This window comes from Pseudopodoces humilis, chromosome 5 (genome assembly GCF_049639895.1).
Source record: "Pseudopodoces humilis isolate 2021_Gansu_Grassland_sample_001 chromosome 5, ASM4963989v1, whole genome shotgun sequence".
In the NCBI taxonomy this organism is placed as follows: Eukaryota; Metazoa; Chordata; class Aves; order Passeriformes; family Paridae; genus Pseudopodoces; species Pseudopodoces humilis.
In genome coordinates, this window is record NC_142204.1 from 1,904,464 (window position 1) to 1,918,993 (window position 14,530).

Below are 14,530 nucleotides of genomic sequence, written 5' to 3' on the forward strand. Positions count from 1 at the left end.
CTCTGATCTGGTCCCTCAAGCTGTGTGTTCTTTTTCAATCCCGCTCATTCCTGAAAAATGGCCTTTTCTGAGATATTTACAGTATCTGAGTCAATATTTCTGTGTTTCTCTTTGTAAACAAAACCAGTCATTCCCAATCCAAAACGGGTCATTCTGTTACTGTGCTGTGGGCTTATCTCAAAGGAAGACCAGTGATTCTGAAATGCACTTGGACTCATGACATTCTTTTATTTGAAGAATTTGAAGATTTCTTCTATAGAAGTTCTTAATTCTCCCTTCTCATTTCAGTATAAAACTGCCTCTCAAAATATATCCACCAAGGTATTTTTTTTTTTAAATCATTCTTTCCCCAGGGAAACATTAGCCACTATTTAAATAAGCAGTGGTCTGATTCTCTCTCTTTCTGCTTTTTTCTTCCCCTCCTCCCCTCAGAAGTGCTGAGCCAAGCACGCTGTAATTTTTGTGAATTAGGCCTCCCTGTTGCACTGTGCTGCTTTTGATATCATGCTTGTTTGGATTAACTTTTAGAATTTGATTTTCTGCATTGATTTGGAATTATATTTTGAACAATAATCTCTCTTCTGTATCCAGACTTGTTCTCTGGTCCGCAGCACAGTTTCTGGATGTCTCTGGACCATCTGTCAGGCTGATTTTTTCAGGAGAGATCAGTTCAGGTTGTCTGGAAGGGCTCCCATTCACTGTGTAGGCATTGTGAGAAGCATTTTGATTTCAGGCTGTGGATCTCTACTGAACAAACCAGAACTGAAACATGCTGGGGAGCTTTTGCTTTTTGGTGAATGGCACCTTTCACACCTGGTGATGTGACATGTGATGTGGTGACTGTGTGTGGGGGTCTGGTCTGAAGAGCAGATCTATTGTTAAAGGATCCTAAAGTCTTCAGAGCAGTTATTTTTTTCCAGATCTTCTTGCTCTGTGAAAATCTTAGCTATGGAAGAGGCTTGAGGGTAATTGTATTGTGCAAAAGCTGTGGTTCTTCTCTGTAATTTCTTAGGTTTCTGAAGCAGGATGTGTTGCCCGTGGAGCACTTTGGGCTGGAGGAGGCAGCACAGATGAAGTGTTGACTCCAAGTTCATTGTTTCCCTTGTATATAATTCACTACTTTGGTTCAGGCTGTAGCAAAGACACAACTGAACCTTTCTGGTAAAGGCTTTCAGGCATTTTCAAATACGTGGAGCAAGAGGCAGGGCTACCACAGTATGGTCTTCATGGGACTGCACTTTTTTGTTTTCAGTACTGAATGAGTTTCAGAAACTAGAGTTTCTAAAGAGAATAGTCAGCCAATTTTATACCAGTTCTTTTCCTTTTGCAGCTTTTAGTTTGGTGGTAAATTTTTCTTTGCCAAGCTACCTACTCCCACAGCAACCATGCCACAGCACAGTTCTAGTTTATCTGCAGTAACAGATAAACTGTATATATAATGCAGTGTACAACTGCTGTTAATCTGAATTCCTTCTCAGGGAGGAGGGATTAGAAGTTAGCCCAGACATCTTGAATAGCTACACAGGCAAGTGCTTTTCTTTTGCTTTCTTGGTTTATTATTATTATTTTTAATCTTGAGGCTTTGTTTGCAGATTGTTCTTTGGTTTTGGAAGCTGATTCTTTCTTTTAGACCCAAGGCATTTCCAGTGCAATCCATAACTCTTATGAGATGGTCCAATTTCTCTTCCCTGTATATAGCATTTTACTCATTCAAACTGCTTTAAACTTTGAACTTGATAAATTTTTTTCTTCTAAATGTAACTGCAGTCTCACATTACTAAGTTATCTGGCTCTTTCAGTGCCTGTTCAGTAGCTGTTCTGTAGCACAAAGTTTCTTGTGTGCCTTTCATTTAGACATCCATTCTGGTGGCCAAGAATGGGCTACTCTTATTTGGGACTGACTCTTAGAAGTCCTGGAGAACTTACATTGAAGAGTTTGTCAGAAACTCCTGGATAGTATTATTTGATCCATTAAGTTGACAGCATGTTGCAAGTAGTTATCCAGACTTTGCCAAACAAAAAGAGCTAAAACATGTTGATTAATCTCAAGCATCCTTTTAATCTGCTGCATGGCTTTTCCTCCACTTCCCAACACTTCCATGTTGTTTCTTGAGATTTTACTTTTTACCATGTTGTTTTTAATTTCTCTCTGCCTTAGTTTTGCCTGCAGGTCTTATTTGGATATTTAAAAAAAGCAACAAAACAATTAGAGTGAAACAAGGAGGAGTTCTTTGGCCAGATGTTGCTGTTAGGTGTGGATTTCTGGTTTATACTTAATAGTGTGTGGGTGAGAAATCCAGGACAAACAACCATCTGTTCACCCAATCCCTACATTGAGTGTGGAATTTACTCTGTTGACCATATGTTTTCCATTGCTGTTGGAACAATAAAACTAATTTAAGGAAATTGTGGTCACTTTTTTCTGATTTACAACTTTTGAGCATCACAGTAGCGAATCTGAGAAAGCAGAGAAAACATTAATGGCAGGCTTTGGGAATGAGAGACTCCTTGGAATCCGGCTTTTTACCACATGTTGTGGTTAAGGAAGTGTTCAGAATCCCTCAAAACATGAACACGTGTGTTTTTGCGTGTGGTTGAGATGGGAGGTGTTGGGAGGAGGACACGTGGTGAGGGACTGGCTTCCATGGGAGTGTGAGCATGCCATACAGGAGTGAGAAATGCCACTGCTGGCAGCAGGCAGGGCGCTGCACTGGGGCACACTTCGGTTTACTCTGCATGGTTCTCATTAAAATAAGAATGCATAGGATATCAGGGCAAAAAGCTGGATATTGCTTCAGGATAGTTACATAATTCCCTGTTACGCGTGAGTTCATGACCTGTTGCAGCCTTATAAACCAACAAACAAAACACTTTACTCTTCCCTGACAGCCTTCCCGGGCTTCCCAGAGCGCAGCCGACGTGCCCCACGCCAACACAGCCAACCCGATGGCGTCCGCTACTGCCGTGCCTGTAGGATTTCACTATGAAACCAAATACGTAGTGCTCAGCTACCTGGGCCTTTTAGCACAGGAGAAGCCACAGGAGCATCCTCCTCCTCCTCCAACTCAAGGTAATATTTGCATATTCATCTCTAGCCATTTACATGTGCAGCTGCATTCGCAATTAGTTCTTCAGGTGTTTCTGCAGGGGTGCAGAGTGCGAGCCTGATGTTCGGTGTAATGAATCTCTTGGTTTATTCAGTGAAAAATGAATAAATTTCAATTGAAAGATGAGAGATGCTGATAGAAACAAAGCTGTTTGTATGTAGATTACTGTTTTAATTCGAGCTATTCCAGGACTGACTGGTGTTTAGGAAGCAAGTAGGTGGTTTCAGTCACTGTCTTGAGGGCTATGGTTATATTTTAATGTTGTTGAGCCATTGTGAGAATTTCAGCCCATGCTTGCTATTTTTTTGGCACACAAGTGGAAGTAAGCAGGGGTGAGGTGGTGTTTACTGGCATAAACTGGGTGGTGTCTTGGGCAATCTCCTGTGCTAAATAGTTTTGCCCTATTACACCGAGGCTCCTGTTGTTGTCACTCAATGCTGGTGCAGAGATGTGGCCTGTGCTACTTCTGGTTATTTATTTATTTATTTATGAGAAGTCAAGGGACTGCTCGGAGTCAGGTGTTTCTTTTAGGGCAGGTTTATGGATAAAAGAGGTTAAATGAATTAATAGAAGGCAGAATAAAAGAGGTTTGGTAGATTGTGCTTCCCATAAATCTAGGGGGTAAAACTGTTTCTCATTTTGTGGTGGCAAGCACTTAAGCAATGTTGTTTGTCAGGATTGCCTAGGTGGCTTGTCACTTCTTAATGACATTTTAGTCACTACTAGTTCTGTGATTCAGAACTTACTCTGATGAAAGGAGGATTAAAAATAAACCCAAATCAAACAGAGACAGTTTTTGGAATAATTTTTTTCTCTTTGAACAATCATTTAAGAATGCATATGCTGTCATTTACTGAACTTACCTGTCATGAAGTGAGAAATTCCTGAAAAGAAAAGATTGCATCAAAGTTATGACAGAACTGCTTTTCAGTTTGCCACTAAATCACATGGCATATGCTGATTATATTATATATAATTAATTAAATTAAATTTTTAAATATTTAATTCATAAAACTAACCTTATTATATTTAAGGTATGTTTGCTCCTTCCACTTTGACTGCATCTGTGGTCCATGAAGGGAGAAGCCTCTTAGCCGTTTCATAAAACCCTTCGTTTCATAAAATCCTATGCTGAAAAATGTAGTTATTTGAGCAATAACATCTCATTCTGAAGAGATCCCACTCATTTATAACTAGGCTGTAACTGGAAATGTATTGAGTACATATAAAGGTTCAATGTGTAAGAATCTGCTTTGTTCTATAAATAGAAGATTCAAAAAGGAAAATGTTAGTCTTAAAGCTTCTTAAAAATAATTTGGCTGTAGTTACTTCTGAAGTATTTACAAATTAAGGTGAAACCTTTCAAACTATTCTCATTACTGAAACCTCTTCTTCTAATCTGAATTACAGTGGTATATTTAAATTTTCTAATGAGGAAGCTACAAATGTTTTGATGAAAATTTTGTAGTCACTTAAGAGGACTTCTCAGGTATTGTTTAGATATGTTACCTTGTGTGACAGCAGTCTGTAGTTGGATTTGCTACTAAAATACTCTAAAGCATTCATACTTTACAACTTCTGAAAAGGAAATCTTCCTACATTTTCCCCACGTCATTCCCCAAACCAGACAGTTACCTGTCTCCTCTCTTGGTCATGTTTCATTTTAATTAGGTCTCTTTTTCAGTGACTTTGCTGCTTTCTGATTGAAGCCTCTGGATTAAATAATTTTGCCGTACTTTTAATTTGTTTCTCACTGTTTTGTAATGCTTTTATAAGACTTCAGGCTGTATTGAACTAAGCAAATGCTTTAACCATTTGCTTCAGGATTTATTTCATTCTTTCCTAGCACACTTTTCCTGCTGGTTTTCTACCTTCCATGCATCTGAGAGGTTTCTTTTGTCTGCTAGCTACATTTTAAAAATCCTTTCTCCTACTTTTTCTCACCTTGCTTGTAATTAAGCAGTGTTTGAGCTGCACTCTGGGGCTGTGTGTGGTTATTTCAGAGGGCTGTGTTCATCCCCACTGACTGTTGAGCAGTTTATGTAGCCAGCACGTATCTCCTTATTGTTTGGCACGTGGCTGATGGCTGCTTGCTGTAATCTGCAATCCCCTAGGAGGGAGCACAGCCCATAATGGATATTTCCTGCCCTGCCTAATGCACTGCTGGCAGGTAGCTGGGTGTTACAGTCCCTGGTGAAACCTGGTTAGAACAAGAGACAGGAAAGCTGGGAAATGGAAATGAACTGTTGTTGTCTGGAATCCCATCATGAGGAGGAGACTTCTGGGTTTGGTGACAGACACAGGAGAGGTAACAACAGCACAGCATTGCTTCCTGCTTTGCCAAGCACTGCCACCAGCTGTTGATACAACACTTTGAGTGATCCCAAATTCCTTCCATTCTGGATTTCTGTGGCACTTCAAAATACTTGTCAGGAGTCTTTCTGCTCTATGGCTGAACACCAGTGATCTGTGAATTGAGAGGATTCCCATAAAAAACCTGTCCTTAATCTTATTTTGCTTTGATTTGGTTATTGTGCTGACAGACCTTCCACAGGAAGCAATGAAGAAGCAATTTTGCCTATTGCCCATTTCCTTTCTAGTTGGAGAACACTTCTGTATTTTGTGTTTCATTCATATGAGGCCTTGACTCTGGTTTGCAGTACTTTCCCTTCATTCATTTTTCTTAGATCCAAATAAGACTGTACTCCTGGTCTGTTTTCTGAATCATATTCAGTGAAATGGGAGTGTCCAGGAGGACAAGTTGTAGCTTGCCCTGGTGGAGTTGACCTCCTTGTCTGCCTGAGTGGGAGAGTGAGACTCCTCTAGAGGGCAGTTCAGCGCAGGATCCCAATTCCAGCCACCTTGTGTCACTCACTGGAGGATCTCCTGCCTTTCCATTGCATGTGTACAGAATATGAGAGATGAGGAAAAAAGACATGCTGGATGTTGTTAGGATTTCTGTATTTCCCTTGAGTCTCTTTCTACCGCAGTCTCCCAGATTTCAGTGAAGTTTCAACAGCCCAGTTAAACTAGAAGGTGTATCTGGTGAGTCAAAAACACCCAACCAAAAAAGTGATCCTTCCAACAGGAGTGGTACCATTTTATCTCTGCCAGAAGTGGTAGGAGAGATACAATGCTTTGGTCCCTCCCCTTCCCTCCCCTTCCCTCCCCTTCCCTCCCCTTCCCTCCCCTTCCCTCCCCTTCCCTCCCCTTCCCTCCCCTTCCCTCCCCTCCCCTCCCCTCCCCTTCTCTCCCCTTCCCTCTCTGCCTCTGTTTCCTGCATCTTTTACAAATTCTTTTTCCTGGTATATCCCTTTCTGTTTCAAAAACTGAGATAAGAATAAAACTTTAAAATAGGTTGATAGGTTTTCCAGTTGAAACTTCTGATTTATTACAGGCTTAATGTGCTTTGCAAGACTGATGGTTTTTGGAGGGTTTTTATTCAGTGAGTAGAAAATTCAGAGAAATTACATGGAAAATTACCTTACAGTGTTTCCTTTTGGGTCTCTTGGTTGGTCTTGGTTTTGTTGCAAGAAGGATGGCTTCAATTACAAGCACTGAAATCACTTCTGGCTTCAAGCAAACGAGGCTGATCTAAATCAACACCTGATGAGCACTTGGAAATCTTTATTTTGCTATCTTCTTTTCAGCACAGGGGCTGAAGAGAGAACCATCCACAGTATTCCAGCCTCTTGAAGAAAAGACAGTTTTACTGGACAACCCAACCTTTTAACATTATAGCTCTGTAGTGTTCTCTAATGGATTTCAGTGTCTCCAGAGGTAAATCCAGCAAATTTAACTGGCCAGTGCTTTGAGAGATTTTTCCTCTTAGTTTTGCCAGTGATTCTGCATAACAGCCACTGTAGTTTATTTAAAGCAAAATCCATTAGCATTAAATTCTGTTACTTTTTGGTAGGTTTTCTGATAGGTGAAAAATCAGATAAATTGATAAAACACATGGAGTAGCATCACCTGTGTCAGTCAATGTTTGAGGCAACAGATGAGCACATATATTTAAAATGTGTGGAAGCTCTCAGTTCATTAGATTGAGGGGAGATGTTTTGTATTTTTTCAGAACTCTTATCATACTTAAAAGTACTGGCTCAGACACAGAAAATAATTATTAAGTATTGGAAAACATCTCTACACTTTTCTCCCTGAAGTCACTCTCATTACAGAAGCTTCCATTCTGCTGCAGTTATTAGTATTACTAGCTTTTCAAGTGGGTCAAAGTCCTTTGGTTTTGTGATTCAATGTATTTTTATTATAAATATTTCTTTGTATGTTATCAAGGAGTGACTTTTAATGTATTTCTCTTTTTTAATCTACTTCCCCATTGCTTGACACCATCCCATGAGCTTGTGGCTACACTGTAAAGACAAGTAATTTTTCTATGTTTTCCTTAACAGAGTGAAAAATCTTAAATAAATAATCCCATAGTTTACAGAGTATCTGAAAAATTTATAGTCAGTGCCACTACTGCATGGTGACATAGATTAGCCAAGAGGTGAACAAGGTTTTGACAGTTTTCCTGAGGTGCATGCTATCCACAGTACTTTATTCCAATTATTATGCACTATGTCCTTTTGACCATTTGTTATCTTTTTGGAATTACCATACCAAGTGGTGTGTGTAGTTGGTGATCGAGACATTTTCCTGGTTTCTCACACACACAGTGCCTACTGTTGGCTTGTAGGAAACTGAGTTTTTTGGGTTGTTTTATCTTACATGATGAACTTGCTTGATAAAGACCTTCCTTTTAGGGAAACCATGTCTGGGCTGTAAAGATTCACACTGTAGGTCAGAGCAGTCCAGTTCATGGTAATAAGGGAGCTATTTCCTAAACTGAGGCAAGGAAAAGGAGCTTTTTGGGGTGTGAATTCCCACTTAATTAAGCCTTCTCTCTGCCCTCCACCCCCCTCAAAAAAGAGTGCTAGTTGGCAATATATTGTCTCCTTTTAATATTTTAGACTTTTTCAGTTTCTTTCAAGCTAAGCCTTCTTATGGCTTATAAAGAGCTTCTTTTAAACATTTCTGAAATCGAGGGCTACATCTATGTGTGGCAGTCCATGGTCTGGAGTTTGCTGGTTTAATGGATGTACTTTTCATTAAAGGAAATAGATAAATACATTTGTAAAGAGGTTTTTTATATCTTTGTCACTTCTCAGTGCTTACAGTAATTTTAGAGTCTTACTTAATGTTTTAAAAATTCTGAGATGTTAAAGAAATATTACAGTCCTGGTAAAAGTAAATTTTTAAGTTCACTATACAGAGGTTAACATAGAGACTTAGGATAACTCAGAAAAACAAAGATACTGCTAAATTAAAATTGCAGGCATGAAATAAAAAAATCAGAAGCAATCTGTGACATCAGTGGCTTTCTTTTCGTTTTCCTTCATTCCCTTGAACTAAAAAGGCATAACATCTTTTCAGTCCCTCCTTATGGTTGTCCCTTGTTAGCTGAAGTTTTGGCTCAAGCACTGCAAAATGAGATGTGCAGAGTCAGTAGCTCTGATGAATGACTTTCCATCCCTCCTCCTCCTGGCATTAAACCTGGCAAACGGGTTAGTCTTGTATTGTTACTGAGCTTCTGGAGTTTTACTGAAGTATTACATTTATTTAGTAGTCTGATGCTCCCTGATGTGGTGCTTGATGGACTTCCAGAACACATTCTTCTCTACTTTTTAGGTTACTTCCAAATACCTGAAACCCAAAATCTTAACAGGAACATAATTGTGCCAAAGTGAACATTTGTTCCATAAATAGAAAGTAGAATGCACTAACTTGGTTGTGTAAGAACACGTAACAGAGGTTTGTTGTGCCTCTGGGAAGAGGCCTTGCAGAATTGCTCAGAAGAGGCAAACCCATTTCTTGAGCACAGGAAAGCATTCAATGCTTGTGGCTCTTACAAACACCACTTCTGGTGTGACCATTTACATCCTTGATAACAAAAATATATTCTCATAAAATAAGCTGGTTTTACTGTTTTCTTCTACCTGTTTGTGACTTGGAAGTTGACTAATTGAGAAAAAAGACACCCCTCACTTAGGACCTTTGGTGTTGATGTTCTCCAATTCTGTGTGCAATGTTTGTTGGTAGCAGTCAATATCCAGGAGATGCAGAAAGCTGAAATCCAATCTTTATTAGGGGAATAAACAGTGCAAAGTCACTGCTCTGGGAGGGGCAGGGTTTTGATATTTTGGCATGACTGAACAGTCAGGTGCTCTCGGAATCAGCAGCTGCTGCAAAGCTGTGGGTGTTACGAGATGGAAACCATTGACTGCAGTGCTGATTATCTAAACAGCTCTTTTGTACACTGGCAGCAGTGGAATTTCTCTTCCTTCCATTTTCCGGGTGATTTCTTATCAAGTGTGACAGCTTGTCATGGGTGATCATCGTCACATTAATCCCGTGAGAATGGGGGGCTCCTCTGTCCCTTCCATACAAAGAAAAAGCACAGGTTCACACAAGGGTTGGCACTTGCACACACTTGTTGCACTTGACTCCAAAGCAGTGGTTCAGTTCTTCAAAGAAGCAACTGACAGGGAGTGACAAGGCATTAACCAAAAGGAGGAACAGTTTGCTCTTCTCTGGAATTTATTACTCAGAGTGGCAAGGAGACGCTGCTTGGGAAGGGATTTAAGAAGTAGTTATTCTGAACATGTGTGGTTAAGTCAAATGGAATTAAACTGGCCATAATTTGTTCTTTTAGACAGATATATATATTTTATATTAAACATACATTGGTTTAGAGGGATCTTTGTGCTGTGTTTTTAAGCATTAACACACATTCAGTCGGTTGATACAGTGGATTTTTAACATATTTTTCTATTGTGGGAGACCTTGAAAGCTTACTATCTACTGTTTTTTTAAATACAGAAAATGCACAGTGTACTTCACTAGTGTACACTGTGCATTTAGTTAACTAAACATCTGTGTATGTGTGTGTTAAATGCTTTCATGGTTTTCACACACCCTTTTATGAAATGTAGTTATTACTATAACTATAATGAAATGTAGTGATTATATGTGTCCGTTGTGGAAGAAAAGGGAAGGCAAGAGAACACTTAAAGTGAGTTCCAGCAGAGAAACAAACCAAAGAAAACAGGCCACAAAGCTGTCATTCACAAGACCACCAAATTATGATTTAGTGCTTTCAAGACTGGAATGAAAAAAGATGTGCCAGAAAGTTCCACTGGCTGTTACAGGACTTATCTGAAGATCTGGATGTGAAATGAAAGTGATGTGGAGGAAATTGAGTCAGATGATAGCAACATTACAGATCAATCCCTTTCCCTTTTTGTTTTCTTCAACTGAGTGTAGAATGTCTGTAAAGCAGAACATTGTCTGGATGTCTAGGCAGAGCTGTAGCCCTTGGTGTAGGTGCAGAAAGGGCGAGAAATTCAGATGTCCTGAATACCTGAGTTTGTTTGGAAACAGTTTTGTCTCTCTTGGCACAGCATAGTGATTAAGATGATTGAGAGTCTATGTAACCCTGTCTGATATGGCTGAAACAACTTTGTTACCAGCATCTGGAGTCAGCACCTAGAAAATACGTTTGTGATGCCAAACAATGGCATAGGAACTTCTGGGGATATGTAGCCATTTGAAATTCCTAAATTTTACTGGTTAGGAGAGGAGAATTGACAACTGACTGACAATTGTGAGGTCCTTTGCCTCTAGTCTCTTTTGTGAAATCATGAAAGTGTTAATTTGTGGCCTGTAGACTCCTCATGACCAGGGAAATGATTCACAGTTCACAGGTTTCAGGATTCTTCATTGGTGTCATTGCATAGTTGCTCTGAGAATGTTATAGATCTTGCAGGCATCAATATAAATTTTATATTTTGCCACTAAAAATCAAGCTTATGCAGTCTACTTTGTTTTGGTGTAGTTTGATAATAAGTGTATTACATATGATGTCTGATTGTTTATGTGCCTTGGTTTGATTTTGGTCTTAAATTGAAGATGTTGCTATGTATTCTGTTTTATTTTATTTAAAGCACCAGTTCTACCTTGAATAGGCCGGGAAGTTTATCTGTTTCATGTAATAAATGTAATATATTCATTTATCTAATGATTAATGTATACATGAGTTCATGTAATAAAACTTCTGTAGTAAGTCCTCTTGAAGAATCATACTTGTTGCTGTCTGAAATTGAACTTTCACCTCAAATTCCTTTATACTTAATATGTCAATACCATGTTCCATTATCTACCTTGTTTGAAACATGAAATTAAAACATTTGAATGATTTTTTTGGTTTCTTTCAGGGACTCAACAACAGCTTATGGCACAACATGCTCTGGAGAAAGAGGCTTTGGAGAAGATTAAAATAGAGATCGAGGAGGAGCTAAAACATCTTGATGAAGAAATCTTGGAAGGTGCTCTTCAGGTTTTCCCGTTTCAATCCATAATCTCTATGCACTGTAATGGTGGTTAATTTGTAACAGGTACTCCAGCTAAAGAGATTTTTGAATACATTGAATCTCTTTATCCTCCTCCCCCCCACAAGATTTGTACACATTGTCACATGGAGTAAAATAGTTAAAGGTTACCATTTGGAGTGGTGGAGCCTGGCCAAAGCAAACAAGTGGATGACATTTAGTAGGCTACTATAAATAATGAAAAGTAAGCAGCCCTTTAGCTGCTGCACTTGATGGCAGAAGTCCTCAGGAGCTAACATTTCAGGGATTGTGGACTTAAACTATCAGATTTCTCCCTTCCATCAGGTCTGGTTTTTGTGATGTGCTTTGGCCTGTAGATGTGGCTTTTATAGGACTCCCAGCAAGGAATGAATTCAAACCCATCTTTGCTTTGCATGTGTGTTGCAAATCAGAAATCTGACATAGAAACACTGTAGAGCTGTTTAGGTTCATTCATGTGGAGCTTTCTTAGAAGTTTTAAACTGAGAAGGAAGAGGTTACATGAACAAAATAATATTTTAAAAAAATGATACTCTAGTACTGCTGCAGACGTGTCATGTCCATGTGTGGGCAAATTTACTATGAAAAGAGGCTCTTTTGCTGCTCCATCAGAGTTGGCATCAGCTTAAAATGGGAGAATAGCTGCACATTCAGCAAACTTGCTGGTTAGAATACAATTGGGAAACAAGAGCTGGTGGGGAAATGTAGCTCAACATCATCCCTGCCTTGTAAGTAGCACTTTCAGAATGTATTTGGACATTTTTTATTATGATTTGTACATTGCATACTTTGACTACAGAGCTGTGATTTTTTTCATCCCTCATGTAAACTGTGTAAACTGCTGGGTTAAGAAATCTAAGACTGTTGATGTTCACCTGTGAATCTGTTTTATTTTGTGTACCTTCTTCTCTCAGCATTTACCACTACAGGGTTTGACTGCCACACTTCCCCAGTGTTCAGCCCTGCCAATCCAGAGAGCTCAATAGAAGACTGCCTGGCTCATCTGGGGGAGAAAGTGTCCCAGGAGTTGAAGGAACATCTGCACAAAGCACTGCAGAGCTTGCTTAGCAAGTGAGTTTCCATTTGCTTTTTCAAAGGTGTTTCCTTCTCCACTGTGACTGCTGCTGAAATGCTGAAGTTGGGACTTGCATTTCTTTCTTTTTCAATCTTCCTTTATTTGGTTGGGTTGGTTTTGGGTTTTTGTTGTTTTGCGATGTAATGTGCAAATACTCCTTTGTGGTATTTGCCCTTTGCAGCAATGTAAGTTACAAAATTTTTCTAAGCTTTTGTTATTGAATTTCTGAGGCTGCTTCAAGCAGTTTGAGTTGCTGGTGAAACTGGCAGCTGCCATTGCCAGTTTCATGAATGCTGGGCTGTAGCCACATTAATTTATTTTATAACAAAGAGTGGAGCTGAAGAAGGTTGGTTTGTGGTCTGGCCCATGATCAGTGGGAGAGTTTCCCTGAGAGGATGGTAGTTACAAACCTTGTGAGCACCCTTCAGGTACACATCTGAAGCAGATGCAGGCCCCTGGGCTAACCTTGGTGCCTTAACAGCTGTCCTGCCAGTTTAAGCTTATTGTGTAAATAGCACATTGCAGTTGGCATGCTGGTATCTTAATTGATGTCTTTGCAGATTGGTGCAATTGTTGTAGTTGCTTGTTTTTCTGTTATAAATTACCAGCCTGAAATGTAATGGATCTGTGTGAACTACTTGAGGTTTTTCTGAGTGACCTCCAAAATGTGTCGGCAGAGAGCTGCTGTTGGAAGGTGCTGCTTTAGGAAGAGTTACATAAATGCAGCTGTGCATATAAGTATTTCTAGCTTGTTGATATTCTGATGTTATGGGCTTCCTGTGTTTTCTATAAGAAAATATTTGCTTTCTAAGTAATTTTTTGTTTATGTTTGTCATAAAGTCAGAAATGCCTGTGAAACCCTGTTGCCTTTTTCTAAGGCAAACTAGAATTAGGGTTTAATCTCTTGATAATATCTGTCCTGCAGCTGTTCCTGCTCTTCTCATCCCACTGATTGATTTAGATTTGGTTTCAAAGAATTAATGTGTCAAAGAAGTCAAGAGAGTGTCCTTAAAATGACAGACCCAAATTATGTTTTCCCCACTGTGCTCTAACTCTGTTCTTTCCCCCCTGTTGCTAGAGTAGTGCTATTTGATGCAATACTTATTAATTTGGCTTATATTTTCCTGCCCTCTGCCATGCATATAAACAAGTGTTAGGGTACAGTAGGCTGTTAGATCATGGCAGGTTCCTGGTATTCAATAAGCAGTTTTCTGTCCAATGCCAGTTATCACTATTTCCATTAAACTGAAGTCTGAACTTTCAATGATCTGGTTGAGGACAGCTGCTTTTGAAACAGTGCATCTTCTGCTGTCACTTGGCAGAAAGCCTTTGCTGTTATTGACTCTTAGATGCCAAATTGTCTTGGAGGAAAGAGTATGGAAGAGAGGAATTTCATTATCCCAATTCAGAGAGAATTCTACTCAAGTATAAAGGGGGTTTGTGATCAAAAATGCTGTTTCTTGCAAATAAAGGCTTCAACTCTAACATAATGTTTATGCAGTGAAGCAGTCTGTGTTGGTCCATAGCCTGGATCGTTTACAAAATTTTACTCTGCATTGGCCTGTAGCTCAGGTGTGAATTTCTTAGTGGAGTTTTCTGTCTTTAAAATCTTAGATTATTAAAAAAAAAACATATGCAAGAGCTTAGAAATTCTGTAGCATTTCAGAGAACCTACTTACCTAATTTCTTTTAAGCTGTAGAGTATCAAATTATTAGGAAATTCACGTAACCAGTTGTATGAAATTGTGTAAGTGGGAGAAAGGTGATGCCTTCCTGACCCTGTCTGGTGCTGCTGTTTAATGTCGTGAAACACAAGACTTGTTAGCTCTTGAAAATTACTTGCTGTAATACACATGAAAATATTTTGCTCTCTGGAAACTGAGAACTTTCTTTTTATTCACGTTCTTTTGTTTCCTTTTATA

At 39.2% G+C, this 14,530-nt stretch overlaps 1 protein-coding gene across 1 annotated transcript in view; it reads left to right on the plus strand.

Moving 5' to 3' along the window:
* The window catches only part of BCL2L13 (BCL2 like 13), a 34,695-nt gene that overhangs the window by 2,364 nt on the left and 17,801 nt on the right, over nt 1-14,530 (plus strand). The window contains exons 2-4 of the mRNA XM_005530557.3: nt 2,890-3,070; nt 11,381-11,491; nt 12,448-12,604. Coding sequence (XP_005530614.2) covers nt 2,947-3,070; nt 11,381-11,491; nt 12,448-12,604 — 392 coding nt within the window. The 5' untranslated portion in view covers nt 2,890-2,946. The remainder of the gene's footprint in view (nt 1-2,889; nt 3,071-11,380; nt 11,492-12,447; nt 12,605-14,530) is intronic.